The sequence below is a fragment of the Mercenaria mercenaria genome, chromosome 6 (assembly GCF_021730395.1).
Source record: "Mercenaria mercenaria strain notata chromosome 6, MADL_Memer_1, whole genome shotgun sequence".
In the NCBI taxonomy this organism is placed as follows: domain Eukaryota; kingdom Metazoa; phylum Mollusca; class Bivalvia; order Venerida; family Veneridae; genus Mercenaria; species Mercenaria mercenaria.
This window is the reverse complement of record NC_069366.1, coordinates 91,040,635-91,068,293: the sequence shown is the minus strand read 5'-3', so window position 1 is coordinate 91,068,293 and position 27,659 is coordinate 91,040,635. Positions and strand designations below refer to the sequence as shown.

Below are 27,659 nucleotides of genomic sequence, written 5' to 3'. Positions count from 1 at the left end.
AAAATTGCTTGCAATTTGTTGGAAACAGAACGATTTTGGCTGCGGCATCGATTTATTTCCAAGACAATGTTAAAAATATAACCAACTTTATGTTTAAAAAGTAGCCGAATATTTACAACCTCTAGAAGGTAAAATGTTTAAGCGCGGTTTTATTGTTTACCATACTGTAAACGGCCGTTAATGATAACAATCAATGTTGCTTGTATTAAAGCTCATATGGTAGAAATTTTGTACAAATCAGTTGCATAAAGAAAGTAATATTTATGAAAAACCGCAAAAAGTGGCCGAATTTACGACTCGAACCAGTAGTCGTTTTAAATGACATATGATTTTAATAGCGGTGTAGTGTTGTTCAAAACTTTTAGAAAAACACTGTAAGTTAAGCATTCATGATTAATCCATTTTATTTCGAAATAATAATTAAAAGTAATGAATAAGTTCCTTGTTTTATAACCTTTCCATTAATCAAAAAATATTTATATAATTTGTGTTTTATGAAAGTTTAGGTCGTAAGAAAAACATCACTGTTTACAAAAAAGATGGACGTTCGGCGTTTGCCCACCCGATCGCTGTCTTATCAGTTCTAAATAGGAAATACAACGGATTTGTACACAAACTCGATCTCTCCTATACACTGCGAGGCTACCTACGGTGGCACAGATGTGGCATAGATGAATTATTACTTGTTTATGTTTTTATTTGTTTCGTGCGCATATACTATCTAATACCTGCGCGTATTGATATGAAAAACATAGATCTGCGCACGTATTAAGTAATACCTGCACACGTAATAGCTGGTAAGTGCTTACGCGATAGTAAGCCAATCACCGGTACTTTCCAACATGACGAGTGATACGTGTTCGGAAGGTGTTTTTTTTTTATTTTTACAAGTGCGAGGATATATATTTTTATATTGATATGTGCGCAGCTATTTTAATACAAGTATGTGCGCGCTTAACATCTTATACATCCGCTCGAAATAATTATTATGTGCTCACGTATTTGTATGAAATACAATAATCTATGTCACCTCTGTGCCACCGTGACAAAACCTATATATTTCCTGGTATTTAAGATTAGTACTGTTATTCTACGAAACGAAAAGTGCATAACACCTCTAATTTTTATCACTTCCATTTTCGGATTGATGACTATTCATTTCAAACGCGTATTCACTAACAGAACAGTTTTTATTACATAAATTATTAATTTGAGTTAAAATATTTTGATTTGGGTGGGAAAAATACTCCCACGGGAGGACAAACCATGAAATCGTCCCAATATTCATTGTTTAAGATATAAAGAAGGAAACGGTCAATTATTGCAATATGAGACCCGACCTATCGTTAAAAGTAAAAAATTTAGAGAAAATTCAAAGACAAAAGGTCGCTGAGTTTGCAAATATTCCGTAGATCCAATATCCAATAATTGATCTCTAGTGTAGGTGTACTTTACAGGCGAACCACAGGTAATGTCGAACTAAATGTAAATGTAAAACTGTCACTCAAATGACAACCTCTTTCAAAACTAAATTCAAAATGTATGATCCGTAGAAAACATTTTTTTACGCATTATAACTACAGACAATTCAAAATTTGCATTTTCACTAAACACAGTCAACAAAATTGACACATTTTCACTCCCTCGTATGTGGAATTTATCATCTACGTTTTTGGGATAATGATAATGATATACAGTGACTTATCAGTACTATGAATATACTAATAAATATAAACGATATCGATGTTTTCTTTTCAGCCGAGTGCCTTAAATAGAGGACATTATATATATATCGAGAAAGGTTGGATGAGAATGAATTTCAAAAACTATAAAATAAGCTATTCCTGTTACCCGAGAGTTAATCATGCTCATAAGCATGTTAAGCAACTCTCTGATCGGTATAATGATCTCAAAAGTAAGGGTACACTGAAGAAATATCTTCTCCCGCCAGCTGACACAACTTGTAGAATAAACAACGACAAGCCTGAATTTGAGTTATGTTTACAAACTTCAGACAAAGGAAGCGTTGTGGAAATAGAAGATGTGCTCCAGCGAAAAGACAAATTTCACTACACTGGATTAATCGAATACAGAACAATTGAGGAATTTGTCCGACATAAAGAGTGTTTAAAGGAATCGTATGTGGTGCTGGTAACAAAAGAAAATGTCAAGGAAATAAACATTCTGCAATCCAAAAATGTAGACACTATAATAATAACCGATAGTATTGAGGAGAGCATGGAGGACACAGAATATCTCAAGGACATACGAAGCGTTCATGTTTCCTTAAAAGAAAACGTCAGTGATAAAGTCTGCAAGATAATGGAACAAAATGTATTCAAAGCATTTGAAATGAAAAATAAATGCGAAATCCTTAATAAATGCCTTAGTGAACATCGTAAACAGAACGCTAGTCAAGAACAGAGCCAAAACTTCATCGTTAAGGGCAACGCGTCACAAATCCGAGAAGGACGTAAGTATATATTTTACTGATATATTGCCCCAGACCGAGTGTAACATACGATGTTTACATGGTGGTAATTGCAAAGCTGCTAAGTAACAAGAGATGTATCTCAATGGTTCTTAAATAACAATCTGTGAACTAGTCATTTTCGTTACACATCCATTTAGAAATCCATGTCGATATAAATAAATCTAGTCAGCAATTTTTCCTGACAAGATGTCAAACTAATTTTTGTGATATAATCTGTTGTTATTTTATATAGCGCAGAGAATGTGCCTATATTGGAAGCTTTGTCGATAACTTTATACGAAAGTGCCTTTCTACCTGCAGGCCCGTGTCCAGGTTTTTTTTGCTGGGGGGGGGGGGGGATTTTTTAATATGGTACATGAAAAGATGCATTTTCCTGCTACCTGAAACACTTTTAAAGATGCATGAATGTATTATATAATTAAGGAAAAGTCTATTTTTTAATCATTTCATCAAGCCTTTTCAATGTATGTATGATTGTACAGTCACTGTGTATGGACTTCATTTTTCTGTATGATACCCAGGTCTCAGTGTATTGGCTCTGATATCTACCAATCCAATGTATAACCAACTACCAGTAATAAAGAAGCTAGTGTTTTGAAAATCAACTTTATTTATCATAATAAAACAAACTATATGATTGTCAGCAATAATTATACTAGATATACATTTTAATCAAATGAATAAAATTTCATTCATTCTATCCTTTTCTTTCAATCATAATATAAAAAAACTGTTTTCTAATTAAATTAAAAAAAACAAATATGTGTAATTTCACTAAAAAGAAAGTTATCAAAAACTGCTCAAAACTGATATACAAAATGACATGATTTGTAGAAAAATGATTTACTAAGTTCACAAATAAGTATTAATAATAAAATAAATAAAAACGCAAAAATATTTTTTTTGAACTTTTTCTGCATTTTTTGTGTTCTAAGCAAATATAATGAAAAACTACCCACTACCCAATCAAGTACCGCGTTTAAAAAGCAAGCGATCAATGAAGCATGTAGCGTTAGAAATTGTCAGTGAGACTGGATTCCCAGGCTATGAAGCATGTACAGATAAACTTTTACCTGTAACATGCCTGGGGCTAATTTCCACTACCGGACATCGTTTTATGGCTCTTTAGCCTGTGTATTGCTGTCAAATCAAGCCAATTGCGCTTGTGTATAAATTTTTTAATTGAGGGGCCCATAGTAATAAAAATCGTAACTAGCCAGCCAGCTTGGTGTGTGTGTGTGTGGGGGGGGGGGGGGGGGGCAGGCCCCCTGGCCCCCCACCTGGACACGTGCCTGACCTGTAACTGTTTGGACGAGTATTTTAAGTACACATCTTTTTCTCACTTATATAAGTATATTGGGCCATTTAATATGAAGTTTGTCATCATCGTCACATTTTCAGGGGACTGATATATTTCAAACACGAGAAAAATCATGAAGTTTATGACGTCATCGTCACATTTTCAGGTGATTGTTATATCAAACACCCCTTAGAAAAATCATGAAGTTTATGACGTCATCGTTACATTTTCACGGGAATTGATATATCAAAAACCCTTAAGAAAAATTAAATAACTATTATTTCTTTAAGTTTAGACATGATGCACTTTACTTTGTCTTTCTAAATCTCTGACAGAAGATGCTAGTGATATTTTTATCATTTGGTAAAGGTAGATTGAATGTATTAAAGGCGCAATTGAAGTGTGTAAAGGTCATTTCTAGAAAATCAGCTACTTAGTTCATTTATTACAGACGTCAATTTAGACCAAAAACATGCTCATCCCTAGTCATTTTCGCTCAAATTATCATTAGAAGCAAAGACGTTTTCTCTTTGTTTTCGTCTTCCAGTAAATTTAACGGTGTTTATTTAAATTTTAAGTGACAAAGGTTGCTCACATATTTATTGGAGATTGATATATATTTAATTATAGGTAGACCGCATGTGATTACAGGATTAGCCGTTTTATTGATACACGTTTTGTTAAGGTGATGTCACTTTTTGAATTTCCGGCGAATAACAAAAAACCAAAGAATATTCAGTTCTTTCCAAAAACTGTTATATTATGATTCAGCCAAATAGTTTCCATTGTCTACCAGAAAGGAACAATTCTTATATCTTAATATTGAGATTTGATACCTTTATAACAGACAGTAAACTAAAACAATAGACATTCATATGTGACGTCGGTGAGCTCAACAAAGCAATTTCAAGCACAAATATTAATGTGGAATGTAAAGTAAGTTACACACTACAATATCCGTCCAAGATACTTTCAAAAACAATGCATTTGCAGAATAGAGAGATAAAAGTAATTTTGACAGCTCGTGAAAACTAATGACAAATTTTGACAGGTATATGATGACTCATGACCTAATTAATTTTTTTCTGTTATTTCTAACTTCCAGTTTGATTTTCATAAAATGGGTATTCTTTATTGTAGCTTACAACTCGTACATTAAAACAATAAAAGAATATATTGTTACTTCACTGTCGTTTTGTCTATCCATCTCTCGTACGAATTCCTATTGTTTCAGTCATTTGTCAGTAATTAGAGCAACTCACAGTGTTGCAATCATACAAAACACATCCCTTATTTTCACATAGATATTGAGGATTTATCTAATGAGCACATTATTGGAAACACAATTTCAATACCGACTGTGTATTGTAATAATGCTAAACTATGTCAGCCGTGACATCTCCTTAATAGAAAATCCTTACTAACAGGTAAATAACCTTTGTGGGGAAGGTCAGCGTTGAAGTAAACATCAGGCTGAATAATTTGACATTAGTATATCCACATTTGAAATGATTTAATTCATTACACTTACGCGCAATGATTATTAAAACTATCCACATATGTATTTGACAACATTTGGCTTGTATTGGGGGGAGAATATATATCTTTTTGTGATTTACCAAAATGAAAATGCTAATAATTGTTCGAGTTTTAAATATAAGAACTGTTACAACATTAATTGTGTGAAAATGTACATCATTTTAGATCTACAACACATTGAACAATCGACCACAAATTTATACCTTTTGCAATTAAAACAATGCATTTATACTGTTTTTGTTCTAAATCACAATGCGTCTGACATAAGGTCACAAGATATTGTTGTAAAACGTTTGAGAATAATATAAAATCAGTTGACTGACAATCGTTGAAATTAAATTTGATATTCAAAAGGCAACGGTACAGTGCTTTGATACCTCTCCCCGGTGAATTTTTGAATGAGGGTTTTACCCTTCATTTATCTTTGTGTTACATATAATTAAGTATTTTGTAATTTCGACAGTTCATTGTGTACTTTTGTATTTCTTTTGCATTTGTTATCGGGCAGATACTATTCAACAAGTTGTTTATACGCCTTTTTAAAGTCATCATTAATGAAAGGTCGTATCTATTACTTACAACCTATTTTCTATATAATTTTCATATTCAGATTGTCATGATGTGCAGTATATACTTCTTAATCCTACTAAAACCTGGGTCGCAAGTAACAGATACGACCTTTTATCATTGAAAAAAAGTTATTTTTTGGTAAATAGACAGTGTCACACAATAATTATGCCTTTATGTTCAAGTTATGGCCCTTTCAATGCAGTTTCCGAAAAGGTATAGGTCATAAAAAATCGTAAGTTATAGTTACGACCTTATATTTCTGGGACGTCAAATTCATTCTGATACTCATAACCATCGTGCTGAAAGAACATTGACAAAATAAGTTTGTTTTGTATGAAAATAAGAGTATTATTATTACAATTTATACGCTTATTGAAACGTATGACATTGAAGATTCGTCTGTCAACTTTCTGCGTAAAGGCATTATAATTGATCTGTCATAATGACGCACATGTTGAGAAATGGTGGATCGTCCTGGGAAAATGTCGTTTTTATTCGCAGGTAAAGAATGTCTATCTGAATCAGTCAAGTGTAATGAAGTGGTAGCGAAGAAAGAAGGCACTCCTAACAGCAGATGTGGTAACTCAAACCTTTTCATATTGTTTATTGTTATTTTTGCATCAATGTCTTCGTTTACGCCAATAGCCACATGAATACATTTAAGTATTTGCTATGCACGTGACAGCTGTGAAAATATACGATTAATTATAATAATTGTACCATCCTTTTATAGTTTTATTTGAAAGCACCACCCTATCAAGAAATCAAACTGATACAAGAACCAAAAATTTGTTATGCTTTATTTCAGTGTTAAATTCAGATAGTGTACATACAACACCATCACCTAAAAAGAGACCATGGTCAGCGGACAAAGTATGCTTAAATGGTATGTATGACTTTAACAAGCATAAATGCTTATTCGATATAATTTATTTGATTTTAAATATTAGGAAGGACGATGTTCATTTATATTGCAAATAACACATTCTTAATTTATTATAGATCGTTTTTGGCATAGCTGATAAAATTTCACGTTTGTTAAAAGTAAAAAGAAAACTTAGGCGGAGGTAAGGTAGATAATTGTGCCTTATAATTGCCCCCCGCCTTTTTCGAAGAAAAAAGGGGACATAGAAATGAGCTGCGTCCTTCCGTACGTCCGTCCGCCTGTCCTTTTTGTCCGTCCGTCTGTCATTCCGTCCGTCACACTTCGTGTCCGGTCGATAACTCTGCCATCCATGAATTGATTTTGAAATAAATTGGCATAAATGTTTCCCAAAATAAAACGACGGGTCTTGCGTAAGACGAAGACCTCTAGCTTCAAGGTCACTGTCACACTTAGAGGTCAAATGTTAACAGGGTTTTTGCGTGTCCGGCCCATTACTCAGCTATTCATCAAGGGATTTTGAAATTACTTGTCACAGATGTTCCCCACAATGAGACAAAGTGCCATGCGCAAAACAAGACCCAGACCCTTTGCTCCAAGGTCAGGGTCACACTTAGAGTTCAAAGGCTAAGATGGTCTCTTTCTTGCGTGGTCCATTACTATACCGTTCATTAAGGTATTTTGAAGTTAATTTGCACAAATGTTTCCCATAATGAGACGACGTGTCATGCGTAAAACCAAGAGCCCTAGCTCTAACGTCAAGGTCACAGTTGGTGGTCTCAACTTTCGAGCATCAGTTTCATGTCCGGTCCATAACTCTCTCATTCACAAAAGGATTTCACTTGGCACAAACGTTCCAAATAATGAGGCAATGTGTTACATGCAAGACCAAGGTCACTAAAACAAAATGATTTGTTGCCTGTAAGTCACCTTTGGAGGTAAAATATTTTTGGTATTGTTTTGTCTGGTCTGTATTTTTTACGAAAGATCTATACAGTATTTAAAAAAAAAACTTGGCACAAATATTCACCATTACAAGACAATGTGTCATGTGAAAAGGTCAAGGTCACGGGAACCTCGGTGAAGTTTCTTCTTTTTGTTGATATATGAAATTACAATGTATTTTTCAGTTCAGTTTTCCGACTTATTTAAAGATAAGATTATGCTTTATGTAAGTTGATTTGTATTCAGTTGAAAACTTATTTAAGTAATTAACAGTTGTAGACTTCTAGAATTCAAACCCTGTCAAAAGTTATAACTACATGGTATATATAGGTAATTTATATGTTGTGCAGTATTGCATTGATCAACACTGGTATTAACTTTCTCTGGTGTGTAATTTAAAAACAAGTTTCATAAGAATCATATAAATATCATGCATTTTTGTCGAGCCCGCTTGTTATAGCGAAGACATAGTTATCCAAATGGCTGTTCGATGTATATGCGTGCTTGCGTGCATGTGTGCGTCGGGCCGGATTTGTTTGTCCGGACCATATATACTTTGACATGCATGGAGCAATTTTCTTTATATTTGGCAAGAATGTTAACCTCAGTAAGACAGAGTGTCATGCGCAAACCCCAGGTTCCTATCTCAGAGGTCAATGTCACAGTTGGAGGTCAAACGTCATGTCAGATCTTGTCCGGACCATTACTTTGACATGCATTGAGAAATCTTGTTTTTATTTGTCATGGATATTAACCTCCGTGAGACGGACTTATTTCAAAGGTCATAGTCACAGTTAAGGGTCAGAGGGTCGGCTCGACATGTTGCCCGTGGGCATCGTGTATTTGTTTATTAATTACATCCCTTTAAAGAGAATTCCTGTAGTTTTTTTCCTTTCATAGAATTTTTTTTAATTCACATATATGATAGGAAAATTTGTGCTGAAAACAATGAACAAATAAAAATAATAGGTCACCAGGCTTGTTTTTGTGAAAAATTGTTTTGAACACACCCACTGTTGCTGAAACTGCCAGCGATTTTTCAACATTTTCATAATTTTCTGCTTTTTTATAAATACCAACCAAAATATACATCCAGGCAGCACAATACGGTTTTTTTCTTTTTACAGATTTTATTATATGCTTATTTGATATTATAGTCATATTTGTAATACTCTATCCTTATAATAATGGGTACAAATGAAAAAAAAAAATTGTTTCATATTTACTTTTGTGAACTTTTTTCAATGAAAAATACCCATAGTGAAGACTTTTTTTTTTAATTTTGAAAAAACCCTTTCATAGAATTTTTTCTTTTTCTTCTTGTGTATAGATAATTGTATTGTGAGCATAAAAATGGCTTAAAATGTATGGGCCACCAGGCTAAATTTTATGTTAAGACCGCTAGAATACAACACCTGTTCGGACGGAAATGGCGAAAACCTGGCCAAATTGATTGCATGTATGTCTGCTAAAAGTTAAAAAAAAGTTTTAAAAATTCTTAATTCTTTCTATAATTGAATACTAAATAATCTGAAAGGTGACATTGTCTTATCAGTACTAAGTCAATTATCTTACATTATATGAACAACACTGTCTTTGTACTAAAATGCGATGTGAAAACACAACCACAAAAATAACAAGATTCCTGTCAGGCATGAAACTTGACAATACAACATAAACCAGTATCAACATTTGATTACTGATATAACTTATCAAAAATGTTATTTCATTTAAAATTCCTCATATTTAAGATTGTCTGTAACATGTTTCAACAAATGTTGACTTCAGTTCAGTTTTCCATAGAAAGTGTCGGCTGCGCAGAAAGATGCGCATAAAAAACTATAGGAATTCCCTTTAATATGATAAAATATTTCATTTCTATTTATTTTTATATCAGTTTGAAAATTAAATCACATTAAATGTTTGAAATACCGATATTTAAAACATTTGAAAGTATTCACCAATTATAAATTTCCAGTCGTCTTCAAACTACATAACTTCTTTATGAATAATATAGTATACAGTTATGATTTATATACATTGTGAGTATGTTGTCCCCCTTACTTAGAAGAAGATGTTGAATTATCATGCAATATATTCATAGGCGGGAGACAATGGTAACTCTGTTACAAATATTCTTTTTAAAATAATTACAGAAATGCGAACACTATTAGTAATTGCCTTTATCATAATACTATGAGATCGAATTTTGATAACAATGTAAATTTTCTTAGTCGGGTATTATTATTTATAATATAGGCGTTGGAAAATGAGTATAAAGGTAACTAAATAAATTACGTTTTTTATCGTGTTTTACTCCTTTGGAAAATGATGGCTTAGTGATCTGATTTACAAAACATTTCTGATATTTCTTCATCATCTGATATAACAGAGACTTTGATATCATTTTATTATGATCTTACCAAAACCATGCTAAAGATAAATTTGGAAGAAATTTGTGATAATGTTTCCAAACGAAGACAATGCTTTGCCATCATTCTTACGGATGTTTCATGATTGTTGTGATATTCTAAAACCAAACAGATGCACAAGTGAAACAGGATTTTTTCCAGTATGACAACGACGAGCATGTCGTGCATTATGTCTCTTGTTCAAAGATGCACAGAGAAATTACAGATCCTGTCATGATTCTGCAATATATAACGCCATTTGTTATTGGTTTTAGTATCAATAACTAGACCCATATAAATTTTATTTTGTTTTGGATGCTTCGCTAAAATGTTTATATGTGTGATTTCTCTAATTAATGAATCATATTATTGCAAATGTAGCTAATCTTTGAAAAAGTACAGTGTATACCTAGATATAAGAAAGCGTTCTTCTTTCTTGGAACACATTAAGATTAATATTCCAACAAACTCGAAACTGTAAAATTCTTGAATGATGTCCTTTCAGGGATCATACCATTTCATTTTGAATAATTGACACGCATCTGTTTGTTTCCATTACTTTTTGTCACAATGTATGCATTTTTGTTTAGTTTGACTATTGCGTTTGAAGTATTTACTATAGCGTTTGAAGTATGTGCTTGAGGCAATGAAGACATCTTCAGCATCAAGAAACCAAAACAGAGTGCATCTCCTTATGCTGAAGATTCCACTTCATAGTCTTTATTCTGTTTAGTGTTTTATCTACTTTTTCTATACATCTCTAAAAGGTCAGCCTCTCAGTAACATTTTTCATGGTGAAGAGACTGATATGTACATGTTGTAAACCCTAAAAGAATAAATATTGAAAATTTAAGGCATGTAATAGGTTGAAAAGGTAGAATAACACTAAATAGTATTTGATGCATTATGTGTATGTTAGTATTCATCTAGACTATAATTTTCTATGGAAAATAGAAAGATTCAACGGAAGCGCTAGCGACGGATGAATGATAATGTAATTATTAGGCTGTTTTATTTGTTCTTAATTCATATGCAATGTTACAGGTATAACCGCGCGAGCGCTTATGGCACGCCAATGGTCCAATAATTACATGAACCCTGGTTCACGGTCGAAAAACTAGGATTAACGATCGATAAACTAGGTTTTTCGAACGTAAAACCAGGTTTTTCGGATACTAACCTAAAATTTCGAGCGAAAACATAAAAGCTAGGTTTCTCGATTGAACTATGAATTTCGGTCGTTATCCTATGTTCACGAGCGTGAACCTGTATTAACGGGCGTAAACCTGGGTTCACGAGCGTAAACCATAGTTTACGAACGTGAACCTATGTTAACGACCGTGAACATGGGTTTACGACCGTAAACATAGGTTCACGCTCGTGAACATAGGATAACGACCGAAAATCATCGTTTTGTTCGAGAAACCTAGGTTCACGTTTGTAAACTATGGTTCACGGTCGTAAACCCAACTCTACGGTCGTAAACATAGGTTCTCGTTCGTAAACATAGGTTTACGTCCGTAAACTATGGTTCATGGCAAGCCAGTTATCAAATAATTACGTTATTGGTCGAAAAACTAGGAATATCGAATACTAACCTATATTTTCGAACGAAAACATAGGATAAATAATGGGCGTAAACTAAGGTTTACGCTCTTGAACCCATGTTTACCTTCGATAAACTAGGTTTTTCGATTGAGCAAGAACCTATGTTTATGGGCGTGAGCGTGGGTTCACGAGCGTGAACCATAGTTTACGACCGAAAATTATCGTTTTGTTCGAGAAACCTAGCTTATCGAACGTCAACCTAGGTTCACGGTCGTATACCCAAGTTCACGGTCGTAAACATAGGTTCACGTCCGTAAACATAGGTTCACGGTCGTAAACTATGGTTCATGGCAAGCCAGTTATCAAATAATTACGTTATTGGTCGAAAAACTAGGAATATCGAATACTAACCTATATTTTCGAACGAAAACATAGGATAAATAATGGGCGTAAACTAAGGTTTACGCTCTTGAACTCATGTTTACCTTCGATAAACTAGGTTTTTCGATTGAGCAAGAACCTATGTTTATGGGCGTGAGCGTGGGTTCACGAGCGTGAACCATAGTTTACGGACGTGAACCTATGTTTACGACCAAAAATTATCGTTTTGTTCGAGAAACCTAGCTTATCGAACGTCAACCTAGGTTCACGGTCGTATACCCAAGTTCACGGTCGTAAACATAGGTTCACGTCCGTAAACATAGGTTCACGGTCGTAAACCCACGTTCACGCCCGAAATTCATAGATGATTTTATTATCCTAATGTATCGACCGTAAACCATGGTTAACGTTTAATAAACTATGTTTCTCGATTGAACAACGAATTTCGGTCGTTATCCTATGTTTACGGTCGTTATACTATGTTTACGTTCGTGAAGCCCGGTTCACGCTCGTAAATCATAGTTTACGAACGTGCACCTATGTTTACGACCGTGAACTTGGGTTTACAAGCGTGAACCTACGTTTACGAGCGTGAACTATGGTTTACAGCGCCATCCTATGTTTTCGCTCGAAAATATAGGTCAGTATTCGAAAAACCTGGTTTTACGTTCGAAAAGCCTGGTTTATCGATCGTTAATCTTAGTTTTTCGACCGTGAACCTGGGTTCACGTAATTATTGGACAATTGGCGTGCCATAATCGCTTATGTCACTCAGCATGTACAACTTACATGTGTACATGAGTTTGTGTTAATATTGAGTGAATCTTATTTTAGGAATAATTTACGAAATAACATGGGATAACCTATGTCGAGGTAGGATTTTAAAGTCATTTCACTACAGATGTAGATAAGAACCTTTAATGATTTCAACTCGCGTGTGCAGTTACGTTGACCTCATTAAGGTATTAGGCCCCTAAAGGCCCTAATAGTAATGTTTAAAAAATGGCATTTGCTTGGTATATTCTTACAGTTGACCGTGCGTTGCACTTTGTTGCAAATTTTTAAAAACTTTTACCGTGCCGTTTTTTTTTAATTGTGTGTAATTTATGGTATTTCCTCAAGCTCAAGTAGAGACAAATTTCAATGTGGCGGCCTTTATCCAAAATGTTTGCAGAGAATTCATTAAACCATTATTTTTTATGAAAGAAACACTAAACTATTGGTAAACAATTATAAAACTTAAACTGTCAATATCATTTTTTCTAAACGGATTTAATTACTAGTAGACAGAATTCTTACTCCCAACATCGAAAAATTAAGGTCGAATCCTGCGGGTCTGTTTTGAATTTTGCTCAGTTCATTGAAAAATTACCTTGGGGTGGAAGTAAAACCTACCTACATTTCTTCCAAAATATGTAACCCAAAGAATGAAGGCAAAATAGAGAACTTTTACCGCATGTAACTCGGTATTTTTAAAGATGTCTAACTCTAACCCTTCTGTTTCAGAGGTTAATTCACTTTGAACAGCATGAAATTGCTTAAAAAAATGAATTTTTCCACTTTTGTACAATAAATCAATAACAAGTCTTGAAAGAAGAAAAAACTTACTAGAAAAAAAGAAAATAAGGGAAAAACATTTGGGTCCCAGTGGGGCTTGAACCTACGCCCCCATGAAAATTGCAGTCAAAGTAGGTTTATGGTAGGAATTGAATACTCTTCAAAAAGGAGGTACTCTATTATGGGCCTAATACCTTAATGTTTTTGTTTGTTTTTTTTTGTTTTTTGTTATACATTTTATTTTGGTACACTGCGCTGTGTAGCCACAGCCGCTGTCAGCCATTGCTAATCAGTCGTAGGGCCAGCGATATTTAAATTCTGAGAACTGTTTACAGTTTGTGATTTGACCTTTATACGCCGCGCAGGTGCGCACAAACAGCTAATACATGTATATGTGTACACAGGTTTATGACTATAGTCTAGTCAGTTCTATGGACGATAACTTTAAAATCAGTTCATAGCATGTTCTATAAACGCCAGAAAACCTTTACTTTTTCAAAATCATAGAACGTACTATGAATTGATTTTGAAATAGTAAAAGGCTTTAAGACAGTCTATGGAATTTAGAACGAAGAAAAAAAAGAGAAATACGACATTTTCATTGGATGACAAGCCGCACACTAAATCTCAGCTGATTATATTCTTGTTTTACTTGGTACCCTTTGCATGTTTCATATGTTATACATGTATATGGCTGATGTTCAGTCAATTCCATCAATTGACAAATTTGTGCGTTCAAGCAATTACATTCTTATTACAATTCAGACCAATTCTGTGTTTAACATTCAAATGAATTCTCAGAAAATATATCTTTGACTTTTTCATGCGTTCCTAATTTGACAGGTCCTCGTTATTTTTATATAATATATTATTTTGTTCAGAGTTAGACAAATCAATACAATAAATGATCCATATAAAGAATTATCATACGCATTGATTAACACTTTATTAATACAACGTAAACACTTACAGTAAATTAAGAAATTAGCTAAATTTCAATTAGACCACCTCACAAACTTTATTTTCTTTAAATTTACATGTTGCTAATTTTGGAAGTTTTTATTCAGGTAATATTGATGTTTGGAGGCAACATGGTCGTCTCAATGGAAGAGCTACAACGACTGAAATTTACTCCAGACTAGAGACGGAGCCTTCGCAGCCTTGTATCTCTAAGAAGCCACGCACAAATGAAAATGTATCGCTCGAAACAGAAAATGCATCTCGAAGTGTTGAAAAAAGCATGTTTTCTATTGATGTTCGAAATGTAACGCTTAATGGTAATTAATTATCTTACCATAAAAGAAAAGTTCGAACGGTTATTCTATTTCTTCGAACATTCATGGGGGTCAGACGTAAAGTCACAAATACGGACGTTCAAAGGACGAATACGTTCCGTGAATTAGAATTTTTTTAAAAGAGATTTTTTTACGTAATTTTGTTTCTTGTATTTTGCGATGCCGACACACTAGATGTCGCATTTCAAACATATTTCAGTTTTATTTAAAGATGGTCAATCCACACTGGCCATAGTTTTCGCAGATGCATGCAGTTGTTCTAACTCCGCGACAGACGGTTAAAATTCGTCGCAGAAACGGTGTGGATAAATAAGGCCGGGTGAATGAAAGTTTTCTTATGAGTTTTACCTTATTTGTTACGTTTAGCTGGAAACAACAAGTGGATAGAAGCCAATATATATGCCCCCTGATTACGTTTGCATTATAGAGTAACATAACTTTGAAACGAGACAGCAATCATAGAAACTCGATGTTTAGTTCCATTGATTTGTACTTCCGTTCTCTGACAGTTGAAAGTAACCGTTATGTTTTAAACCATATGCTACTTTATCTACTACCAAGAACTAACCCCATGCATGTTCTTATCGTATCGTAATAATTGCATCTTAAATGTGCTGTAGATGTATGCTCATATGAACTTTAACATACATTTTTCCATAAATGTAAACAAAATATCCATCGATAATATCGAATGCCTACTTTATGTCTGACCCAGTTCGAATTTTACATCATAAATCTTACCACATTGACTAATGTACAATAGAATAAATAATGCGTGGGCATATATCATTAGCATAGCATGACAAAGTGGTATTGAGTAGCTGCATGATATGTGTTTAGGTTTTTTATAACATGGTTGACTTATCTTTACTTATACAATATGCGTTTCTTATCAGAATTATACCACAGGATTTCAAAATGAGAAGAAACAAGTCAAGATATCTTGTTTGAATATTGAAAACGTAACGAAGAAGCAGATTACCAACTTCTAACAAAAAGCAGCCGGAAAACCATGATACGACAAGTAAAAGGCTAGAAACTTTAATCACCTCACAAAAAGGTTACAGCGCCAATCAAACATAAGAGACATTGAGCTGTGATTTATTTTTGAGTTGGTAACATTTCTTTTCCTTTTCTTTCGAAATGTTTTACTCTTATTTACTATAAATATGGGATATTACTTTATTTTATACAATCAAACAAGATACAATTAAAATGTCACTTTCAGTAAATATGTAAAAAATAAAAAAGATTCATATAGAACAAGAAAGGAAACAGGAACAAGAAAGCTATCGACAACAGTTTTGACAGATGACTGGCAAGCCGTTCAATAAGTGTTTTATTACATGTTATTAGGCATTAGTTTTTCACAGTGAGTAAAGAGCAACAGATAAGCTGCGTATTTGCTTAAATACCCAATGAAACTTCTAAAAATCTTTTAGTACGTATCAAAACTCATACGTAGAACCAAAATACCCAATGCAAGCGTATCACAGTTTATATCCTCGCAGAATTTAACAGTTGCCGCTCGTAGTGTCAGACGGTGCAAACCGCGATGCAGTGGTGGAAAAAGATTTCACGACGATTTAAAACAAAAGCTGTTATCATTTACTATTTTCATAGAAGTAAGTCTAGCTCGGTTTGGGAACAGGATGTGAAAAGTATTTTGAATGACATTATATCGAGTTTTTCAATGTTTTATCTGCAGTAAATAATAATGTTGACAGGACATTTTAGCATTTCGACAATCGTGTAAATTAATGCCCAACTCTCTCTGAAAACGTATCTGTTACTCTGCGCAGTAAAATATTTGAATTTTTTCACTTGTTAGCCCACTAAGCATGTGTTGAAAACAGGCAGGTCATATAACACAAATTCCGATCGTTGATTTAAAGAAGGAGTCGTGTAATAACATGTAATATTTCTAAACGCTGAGTTACTATGGCTACCTGGTGTCAGAGTGATGTAATGGTCGTAACCAAATCAAATCCCGAGAAAAGTGCAGTTAAGTTCAAAACCCAGAACGTACATTAAAGGAATCGGACACGCCATAGTGTGTTGCAATTGCATCCACCGCCTTTTGCGTTGGAATCATTTTTGGTCAAATTATTTTATATACCTGCGTTGACAATTTATTGGTTACGAGGAAATGGTTTTTGTCTGATAGTGTCATACTTACGCTCTGATGCAAACGTAATCAGGAGCCGTTTTTTTACAAATATTCTACCATTTTAATCGAAATTCCACAAAGTCAACAGTTCCTCATCAAATTGTACAGAAGTGTTTACAGTAATGGCGAAGACTTGAACAGAACAAGAGTTTGTGACTGAAAGAGTACATACGTGGGCTCTAGCCTCACCTGTAGTTTCCAGCCAAATGTGAAAACAACAAGATAAATTCATTAAAAATCTTACTGATGATAGCGGAAATACATTCACACGGTCATATTGATTCTCCGTTTATGCGACGATCCTCCACCGCCGCGTCGATGGAACACAGCGTACAGACGTGAAGAAATATTTATTTCGTACACAGGTACTGTTGTCTAAACGAAAACAAAGGTTTTTTTTTGTCCGCAAGGAATATCTTTCTCGTTTTAACATCTGTATGTGTGCATTGACTTCCGAACCCCTCTGTTTCAGACGGTTATCATACGATTTCCTGACAATGTCACTGCATACAGATTTTGCATAGCGTAAAACATTCGCATATGGTTGTTGTTAGTATATGTCTGGAACGACAACGGTATCCAGCGAGGTATTTTAAGTGTTAGAAATGGAAACAAGTCACAGGGTGACAAGCATGAAGATGGTACTTTTTTGATCTCAGATAAGCCTTTTGAATATTGGTTTATGCCGGAACATTGTCATAAGTAAGTTGAATATGTTCGAAACCAATTTCCTTTAGTTTTACCGAATCATTATTTGCCGTATGTATGTCATATTCGAATCTCAATTGCTTACCATTTTGTTTACAGAGTGGTCTTTGACTGCCAGGACCAGTATTGAAATACAACTTGTATACCTCGATTTACAGCTGTATAATTTAGAGTTGTACATAAGTGACAAACAAAGTGTAATATGTATTTTAGTTTCTTAAAATTCACCTCGAAACATTATATATTTAACTCCCATCGAAGGAAAAAAGAATCAGTTCGGAAAAGTAGGACCATGGATCCATAGTAATAAGCACATTGGTTCATGATATATCGAAGAAAAATTACACTGTCTCCTTTTTGCTACAGGTCAGTCAGAACTGAAATATTTTATCTCTGCTAGGATAGTTAAAGGTACTTTACTTATTTCCTCACATAAACTGTAGCTTATGTGAATACTTTTAGTTCTTCCCTTTAGATATATCAAAAAGCTAGCAGCGGATATCAAGATGCATTTATGATATAATGTTCGTCGTAACATTCAACTCTTAACAGTCAATCGTTTGATATATTCCAGTGAAACGTTGATTCGAATTATCAGTTTTTAACAAATTATTGTGTCATTTTTCGAAACAAGCACTTTTATACAAACGCAAAGATAGATATCAAAAACTATAAGCCAATATTATTTAAGTTGACTATTTATTAGAATGGCATAAATTATAGCAAAATTGCTTCTGCTTGATATCACAAATCAGATTCTAGAACATTTCTTGATATTAAATTAACATGTACTATGTATTGGCATATATGAATAATGCCTAGAACAAATTGTATAGTCTTAGTATTAATTCTTACAATTCCATGAGAAAATACTTTCAATGTTTCGAACAACTTGACATATCTCTGGATACATTTCCTTCGTAGCAAAACTAAAACTAATAATAATCGCGCGATTATCATAGTACTGCCTAAAGCTGCAGTGATATTGCACAAACGCAAATCAGAAAAAAATATTATGTCACAATTTATGAGGCTTATCTTCGAAATTGTTTGCCAAATTAATTATTTCAAATCATCGTGTGTCAATAATATGTCAAGAGCGACTATAAAATGCTTTAAATCATTAAATTTAAAATGATACAAAATTTATGTTCATGTACATTTACACTCTCGAAAAAGCCGGAGAATAGTTATAACCTGATGATAAAATCTGTTCTGAAACCAATATGTTAATAGGGGCATCTGTCTAAGGAAAACAATTGAAATGAAAGTATGTTTCACAAAGCAAGTAGAATTACTCAAATTAAATCATAGTAATATGTATAAATCAACATTACTTTTAAAAATCTGAATGTGTGCATTCGTATATAATTATCATTGAAACTGGTCATTTATCCATATATGGACATGTTTCTTCTTCACATCAAGTTGATAATATTATAAGAAATATTTACAAATATTTAATAAAAGCTAATGTGTCCAATTTTTTAAAGCCCTGCTCCGCGGCTATTCAAATTCTATCGTGTGTATGCAATCCAAGATTACAATAGGTAACAGTTAAAGGCCATACTTTAGCACGCAAAACCACAGGTAATTTACTGGGAATTGTATTAAACTGAGATATTTTAACAGGCGTCACTGCTCATAGTCAGGATTTTCATGCTTTTACAGTGACAAATTAAGGTTAAAAGGTAGGACTGGAGCAGGTCTTTAAGTACATTTGGACCGATTATTTCCATTGGAGAATAAATGACACGAATATTGTATACAGAATTTCATGTTTATATAAAAAATGATTAAATTTTCAAATGTTCATTTCTCTAATAATTCACATAAGATATATTCTAACATTTTACATAAACAGAACATGTTGATAGAATAGAGCGCCTGTTAGATGAAATGATAGGAATGTTTGCTAGAAGCCGTGTTCCACAGAATGAAAAACCGAAACCAGACGAGAATTTTGATGGAATTGTAAGTGATGTGGTACGTAAAAAGTTTTGAATAGATTTCTTATTTTACCTCCTTCACCGCACTGAAACAATGTACTGTTCATATTTCTATTTTTTACTTTTTCAAGCTCTCAATCGCTGAAGTGTTTAAAAGCTTTACATATCCCCCAGCAAAAACAAAAACATTTCTGAAATATACGTTCATGGTTATTTCCTAGAGAAAAATCATCCGTTGTGAAAACAAACAAGAATATATTATTATCTGGCTAAATCATACATTCAAATTGTGTTGGAATAACGTAAATAGTAACTGAAGAAGTACATAAAATTCAAGATGAAAAAGTTGCAATGTCATTGCCACCTTAGAAAAATTATTCATACTTCATACCAGACCCTGTTATTACTTATATGTAAGTTGGATGATAGATTTTCACAACACTTGTAATTGTTGCAAGCTCAAACATGTGTGTCCTTCACAAATACCTTCACACCATGACTTGGTCATCTGTTTAAAAAAATCATTAAACACAAGATTCCGTGTGATCGGCAATATTGAAGGGTCATAACTGAGGTTACTGTGGTAAAACAGCTGGAAACATGTTCTTTAATTTCATCGTTGCATTAACATTATCTCCTTTGATAAAAGACAATAAATGACAAGTTTGACAAGTAACGTTACAAATGCTCGTAAATCTTAATTTTGAAACATAATATTCATTTATTCTTGCTGGGTTTAACGTTACATCGACATAATTATAGGTCATCTGGCGACTTTTCAGCTTTTCATGGTGAAGGCAGACCCCAGCCACCCCTCCGGGTATTACTAGTATTTCATCACGGGTGGGCACCAGTGTAGAAAAACCGACCTTCTGTAAGCCAGCTGGATGGCTTTCTTACGTAAAGAATTCTAGTTCAGTGAATAGATTTGTATGAACCAGACGTGAGTTCGTTTCATTTAATACCGAGTTTACCCGCAACCCCAACAGTGCCTATTCGGCAATATTTCACACAAGGATGGGTACCAGGTCAGAACTTCATACCTTCATAGTCCTGCTGGATGGCATCGCATAACAGAATTCTGCACTATTTGTCTATTGGGGCATGGGGCATGGGGAGGAGAAAGTAATTCGAAGACAACGACCTTAATCACGCGACAACGGATGCCTTTATGAATTTTACAGGGAAACTTTATGATAAAGATTACATAAAGTGCAGTCAAATAATGTACGTTTGTATAATAACGACCAAAATCTTTCGAGAAGTGGCCTCGGTCAAAATTCTGTTACTATACGCACACATTCACATCATAACCGATAGTCATGGTCGGGTATTGAATTTTGACATGCGATTAGTTTGATTGTGGATTAATTGTGTTTCTCCCAAAGTGCACACTTTTATGAATATTTAGGTTATTCCCTCAGATGGCGCCAGTATGACCTGAGGTGTAAAAAAATGTTTGTTTCCGGTATCCCCACCTACCCAAAATTTTTAGCCCGACCCTAAATGTTTGCCCTTTTTATGCTTTAAACACGTTCATAGATGTTATAAATCAACTTACCGATGCTCTAAAGACTTAACTCCCTTATTTGTATTCATTTTTTTGACACAAATATAATTTCCGAAAAGTCCCACTTAATATAAAAAAAATTCAAAGTAAAATTTACCGACCTAATTACCATAATTTTTTTTAGCATGTTACCGGAAGCAAACAATTTGTTAGGCCTTAATTATGTTCGTGAGAATAAAAATACCACCAATCTTGCATCGTTTGAAAGATTTAAGTGTAAGAGTAAATGCAGTGAAATAAACCACAGGACCGCTGTAGAATAGTTAGTTCATCATATAGTGACAAACGAGCATTAAATGTTGCTTCACTTACAGTTACCTGTTTAATATTTTTCAAATTTTTTAATTACAGCTGAAACAGGACCTTAGACTAATATGTCCATCTGTTAGAGGCTGCGGATACCGCTGTTGTACTTTTGTTGTATTTGTTGATGATGAAAGTGATCCAGAAACGTTTAAACCGGAAATAGGGAGAATTCTGAACAAGCACAACATCTCCAAATTTACTGTTGTTTCGTCTAGTGTGAAGGAACTTTCATCTTGCAACGTTGGGTCAGAAGTAGAAGCAACGTTTGGTGATGGTACCGTTAAATACGGTACCTTAGGTGGGTTTGGGCTTGCATCATCAGACGGAGGTAATAACACAATATGCTTAGTATCACGTCATGTTGTTGCAGATGTTAATGGTAATCCTGCATCTACACTTAAAGTTTTAAACGACAAAAATGCAACCGATGCATCAATAATGATTGACAAATCAATCAGGGAACATAGAGAAACTGTCCTGGATATAGCAGCGGCTTCTTTTGAAAGCGACGAGAGTCAATTTGACACCAAGTACAAAACGTCGGAAGAAAATGCAGCGGAAGGAAAATTAAGTGAATATAGCTTGGAAGAGCTGAGAGGTCTTCCTGTCCATATTTGTGGATCTAAAACACCAATGGGTTACGGAACGATAACAATGCCGAATGTTGAAGCGGTGCAAGATAGCAGTATGGATGATTTCATTATCATCGAGGACAGAGATAATGCCGCCAAGGAGAAAAAACCTTTTTGCGCAGATGGAGACAGTGGATCAATAGTATGTACCGACGACCAAGAAAATCCAGAGAATGTGCGATTGGTTTCAATGGTAATGGGTGAAAATACAGACAAACCAGGCTTTTATTATTCTCTGAATCTTGAGGAAGGAATAAAACAGGTAAAAGAAGAAACGAAGTCAAACATTCAGCTTCTGTAGCTTCAGTGGACAATACCATGTTTTAGCATTCCATTCAGTGATAAGTAGAATCTTGCTGTTCTGGCCAGCTTCAGTTAAGCTAAGTTTAAATGTAAGATGTTACGATTTATACTGCTAAGTTCTCCGATTAATTTACGTATGTCCTAGTAAGGAAACTACATATAACTTTCACAGAGCATATCTCAACCAATACAGAATTATTGCAAGAACTGAAGAAAGTAGATGAATATATATTAATCAAAGAATTTTGACAAAAAGCAAAACCAATACCTTACGCATCCCCGCCGATAGTTTTAGCTGAAAATAAAATAAGTTTTATCTGTTTCAAGTAGCAACAATTCAACGTTTCAAGATACAGTTCCCTAATGCTGCAGAACATGTTATAAGTATGTTATTTTTATTATCCGTGGCAATGTTATCGCTTGTGAAGGTAAATATAATGATTTTTATAAGAGATAAAAACGATCAGTTCTCTGTAGTTTATGTATTTTTTTCATTGGACATATTCTTGGTTTTGTCATTTTGAAAACAACTTCGTTCTTTTCAGTCAAGAAAGGCTATTTGTTAAATACATTTTTCGAATACTTAGTATAATAAAAAAAAAATTCTATGCTCAACTGGATCATTTTAGCAGCGATTCATTATAAATTGTTTAGCAATGATTATACTGACATTTTTAGCAGTGATTCAGTATGAAATTTTAGTAGTGATTTAGTTTGAAATATATGTCAGTTATTCAGTATGAAATGTATGGTACGTTTGCTATCTTAATGTGAAGCCCAATTAAATACGTCAATAGCTGTGATGCGGTATGAAATGTATGAAAGCTCTTAAAGAAACAAACTATGATGTTTCAATATTTACGCTGTTTTAGCTCGGCTATATAAAGAATAGGTGGAGCTACTAGACTCGTACGTCGGCGTCAGAGAGTTGTCGTCCCGATTGGCTTAAGTTTTTGTATGTAAGCTGGTATCTCAGTAACCACTTGCGGGAATGGATTGAAACTTCACACACTTATCCACTGTGAAGAACTGCTGACTTAGTTTCCACAGGTTCCATAACTTTATTTTACCTTTTTACAAAATTATTCCTCTTTTTCAACTTAGAAAATTTTGGTTAAGGTTTTGAATGTAAGCTGGTATCTTAGTACCCACTATTGGGAATAAATTGAAACTTCAAACACTTGTTAAATGTCATTATCTGAAATGCAAAGCAGAGGTTTCATAACTCTACTTTGCATTTTTACAAAATTATGCCCTTTTTTCTAATTAGCAGTTTTTGGTAAAGTTGTTGTATGTAATCTGGTATCTCAGTTACAACTTGTCGGAATGGATTGAAACTTCACATACTTATTTACTGTGATAAATTATTAATATTGCACAGGTTCCATAATTTTACTGTCTTACAAATTATGCTCCTTTTACTACATGGAACATTTCGGTTAAGGTTTTGTATGAAAGCAGGTGTTTCAGTACCCGCCAATGGGAATGGATGGAAACCTCATACACTTGTCCACTGTCAAAATCTGATGTGCACTGTACATGTTTCACAAATCTACTTTGCAGTATTACAAAATTATGCCCCCTTTTCGACTTAGCAGTTATTGGTTACGTTTTTAAGCTAGTATCTCAGTACCCACTAATTGGAATAGATTAAAGCTTAACACACCTGTCCACTGATATGCATTTTACAGGTTCCATAACTCTGTTTTGCATTTTTAAACGTTTTTGTCCCTTTTCATCTTTTATATTCATTCGATTGACAAGGCTGTTGAATAGTTGAGCGTTGCTGTCCTCCCACAGCTCTTATAAGATAAAATTATTTTTGAAATGAAACCTTTCCAAGATATCAAAAGTTGATGTCACTGACCGTAAATTATATTGAACTTGTGTTTGATCTCATAAATATAATATGTTGTTACCTGTGATATATTATGTTATTCAAAGAGTATGCCCCTGTTTTCAAGTTCCGTATTATATACTATGTATATTGTCTTGTTTGTTGATGGATTCACTAACAATATCCCCCTACCCATTTGTTACCACCTAACCTAATCCTCCACTCTCTTTTTATTATGAGTGAGGCTAGGTATCCACCATATACTGGATGAAGCTCCTGTCTTGGAGTTTTGTCATCAGTCGTCCCTGAGAGGTATCCGAGTGTTTTTGTTTGTGTCCTACTTGTCTGTTCTGCTTGTCTATGTGTGCGTACATGTATGTATGTGTGTGTTTGTGTTGGTCTTTTGCGTGGTTTGCGGTCTGAGGAGAAAGCGTGTTTTGCGTGAAAGCGTATTCATCTTTGCATTTTTCCATTTTCCCTACATCTCCACCCCTTAAATGAACTTGTTGTGGGTTTTTGAACCAGCCCGTCTGCCTTATCTTCTTTCAACTACAGTTTCGATTTGTTTCGGGTCTACTTTGCGATACATGGCTCTGACACTATTTGCTATGTTCGATGCTTGAGGGTGATCTACTCTTACCTTTTTATGTGAGATCTCACAAATTTTAATTACCAGTGATATTTTGTTACGTCTTTGTATTTTAGTGTGTTATAACAAATTAAATTGCCTGTGATATATGTTGTTACGTCTGAAAATGTCTGTTTGAGTTAACGACATTGTTTAACTTGATATATAAACTTCTGCTAGAATTTTTGACATTGTGTTACTTGTGATATCTTTTGATACGTCTTTAGACTTCTGTTCGAGTTTACGACATTTTGTTACCTATTATATCTTTAAATACGACTTTAAAATTCTGTTGCAGTTTACGACTTTTTTTTACCTATTATAAATTTTGATACGTTTCTAAACTTCTGTTGGAGTTTACGACATTTTGTTACCTCTTATGCCTTTTGATACGTCTTAATAGTTCTGTTGGAGTTCACGACATTTTGTTACCTATTATGTCTTTTGAAACGTCATTATATTTCTGTTGAAGTTTACGACATTTTGTTACCTATTATATAATTTGATACGTCTTATACTTCTGTTGGAGTTTACAAATATTTTGTTACCTTTTATGTCTTTTGATACGTCTTTATACTTCTGTTGCAGTATACGACATTTTGTTACCTCTTTTATCTTTTGATACATCTTTAAACTTCTAGTGCAGTTTATGACATTATGTTACCTTTTATGTTTTTTGATAGTCTTAATACTTCTGTTCCAGTTTACGACATTTTGTTACCTTTTATGTCTTTTGATACGTTTTTATACTTCTGTTGGAGGTTACGACATTTTGTTACCTATTATATTTTTTGATACGTCTTTAAAATTCTGTTGGGGTTTACGACATTTTGTTACCTATTATAAATTTTAAAACGTCTTTATACTTCTGCTGGAGATTGGTTTTGATATTTCTAAATAATTAGCTTTATGTAAAATTCATGTTAGATGTCATACACTGTCGTTCAACCAGAGAAGTTGTAATAAGTATTAATTCTTTTGACAGATCCAAAGCTTTTGTTACTGATGTTATATTTAGATTACCATCCTTAATAATTAGTCCCCTACCCGTTGAAAACCAGTTTCAGGGACTATAGGGTTGCGTTTTCCGTCCGTCCGTCATTCCGTCCGCAGTTTTGTGTCCGGTCCATAACTCTGTCATTCATCAAGGGCTTTTAATATTACGTGGTATAAATTTTATCCATAATCAGACAACGCGTCATTTGCAAAACCGAAACCCTACATTGGAGGTCAAGGTCACACTTAGAGATCAAAATTCAGTAGGTTTTATTCCCTGTCCGGTCCATAACTTTGTCATATGCAATATGTAATACAATATTGCAAGATTTATGTATCAGTTGGCACACATATTCCACTGGGTGTCATGCGCAAAACCCGGACCCTTATCTGAAATGTCAAGGACACACTTGGATGTCAGAGGGCGTTTTTCCTGTCCGGTCTGTAACTCAAAATCCTTAAAGGGATTTTAATATTACTTGGAAAAAATACCCCATAATAAGACGATGTGTCATGAATAATATTCAGACCCCTAGCTCAAAGGTCAAGGTCGCATTTGGAAGTCAAAGATCAATAGGGGTTTCCCTGCATGGTCAATAACTTTGTAATCCATGAGGAGATCTTAATACTACTTAGACCAATTGTTTTCCATAATGAGACAACATGTTTTGTGTAATCATTTTCCTAAACTCAAAGGTAACGGTCACTGTCATAGGTCATAGGTCAATAGGATTTTTTTCTTCTTTCTGGTCCATAACTCTGTCATCAATTAAGGGATTGCAATATAACTTGACACAAATTTTCCCATTTTCCCCATAATGAGACAATGTGGCCTGTGCAATACCAAGATCTCTAGCACAAAGGTCAATGTCACACCTGAAAGTCGATAATCAACATTGATCTTTTCCTGTCCAGTCTGTAAAATATCTTTATATAAGTTCACATGCCATATAGATTAAAAAATGTTGGTGTATTTTCTTCAGAATAACTTCCCTTTGATATGATGATTTCTTACTTTTTTTCTCATTTTTATCCACTAATTTCGAAAGACATGTTCTAAAAATTGAAATTGAAATTGAATACTTTTTATATTTAAAAATGTTATGATAAAATCAATAACTGTAAATTTTTGTATATGCAAATTTTATCCAAGTTTTGTGTTGTATATATAGTTCAATATTGTTTATACATCATTAGCAGATATCAGATCATTATGTTATACTGCAGTAGAGAAAATAATGTGCCGTCCAGTAGGGGAATTTGTTTTGCGTGGCAATACTTCATTCACTTGTTTTTTTCTAGATCTGATATAATGCTTTATTTATACTACATAATGATATGCCGTTATTTTGATAAATGTGATAGACACTGTTTAGATGTTGTACACTGTGATATTCTTTAACACGTTTTCTATATCTAATAAATACTTTTACACATAATGATATGCTGTTATTCTTATACAGATCTAATACACTGTATATTGTTATATTCTTAATGTCTGGTATGGGCAGTCGACACCGCCGAAGACCAACATTAGGAACAATCTAATTCATTTACGATATCTGAGTAGTTTTTTTACAACGCAGTGTAGCTTTAATTATTTGAGTGCAATGCGAGTTTACTTAATGTTGATTGAA

At 33.9% G+C, this 27,659-nt stretch overlaps 1 protein-coding gene across 1 annotated transcript; it reads left to right on the top strand.

The window, feature by feature from the left end:
- The first annotated feature begins 1,761 nt into the window (after window positions 1-1,761).
- Window positions 1,762-27,449, top strand: LOC123548353 (uncharacterized). The gene is made up of 6 exons (XM_045335552.2): window positions 1,762-2,473; window positions 6,405-6,482; window positions 6,712-6,789; window positions 14,696-14,905; window positions 19,666-19,787; window positions 21,672-27,449. The coding sequence occupies exons 1-6, from the start codon at window positions 1,807-1,809 to the stop codon at window positions 22,557-22,559; spliced, it is 2,043 nt and encodes a 680-aa protein (XP_045191487.2). The 5' UTR covers window positions 1,762-1,806; the 3' UTR covers window positions 22,560-27,449.
- Window positions 27,450-27,659: the final 210 nt, after the last annotated feature.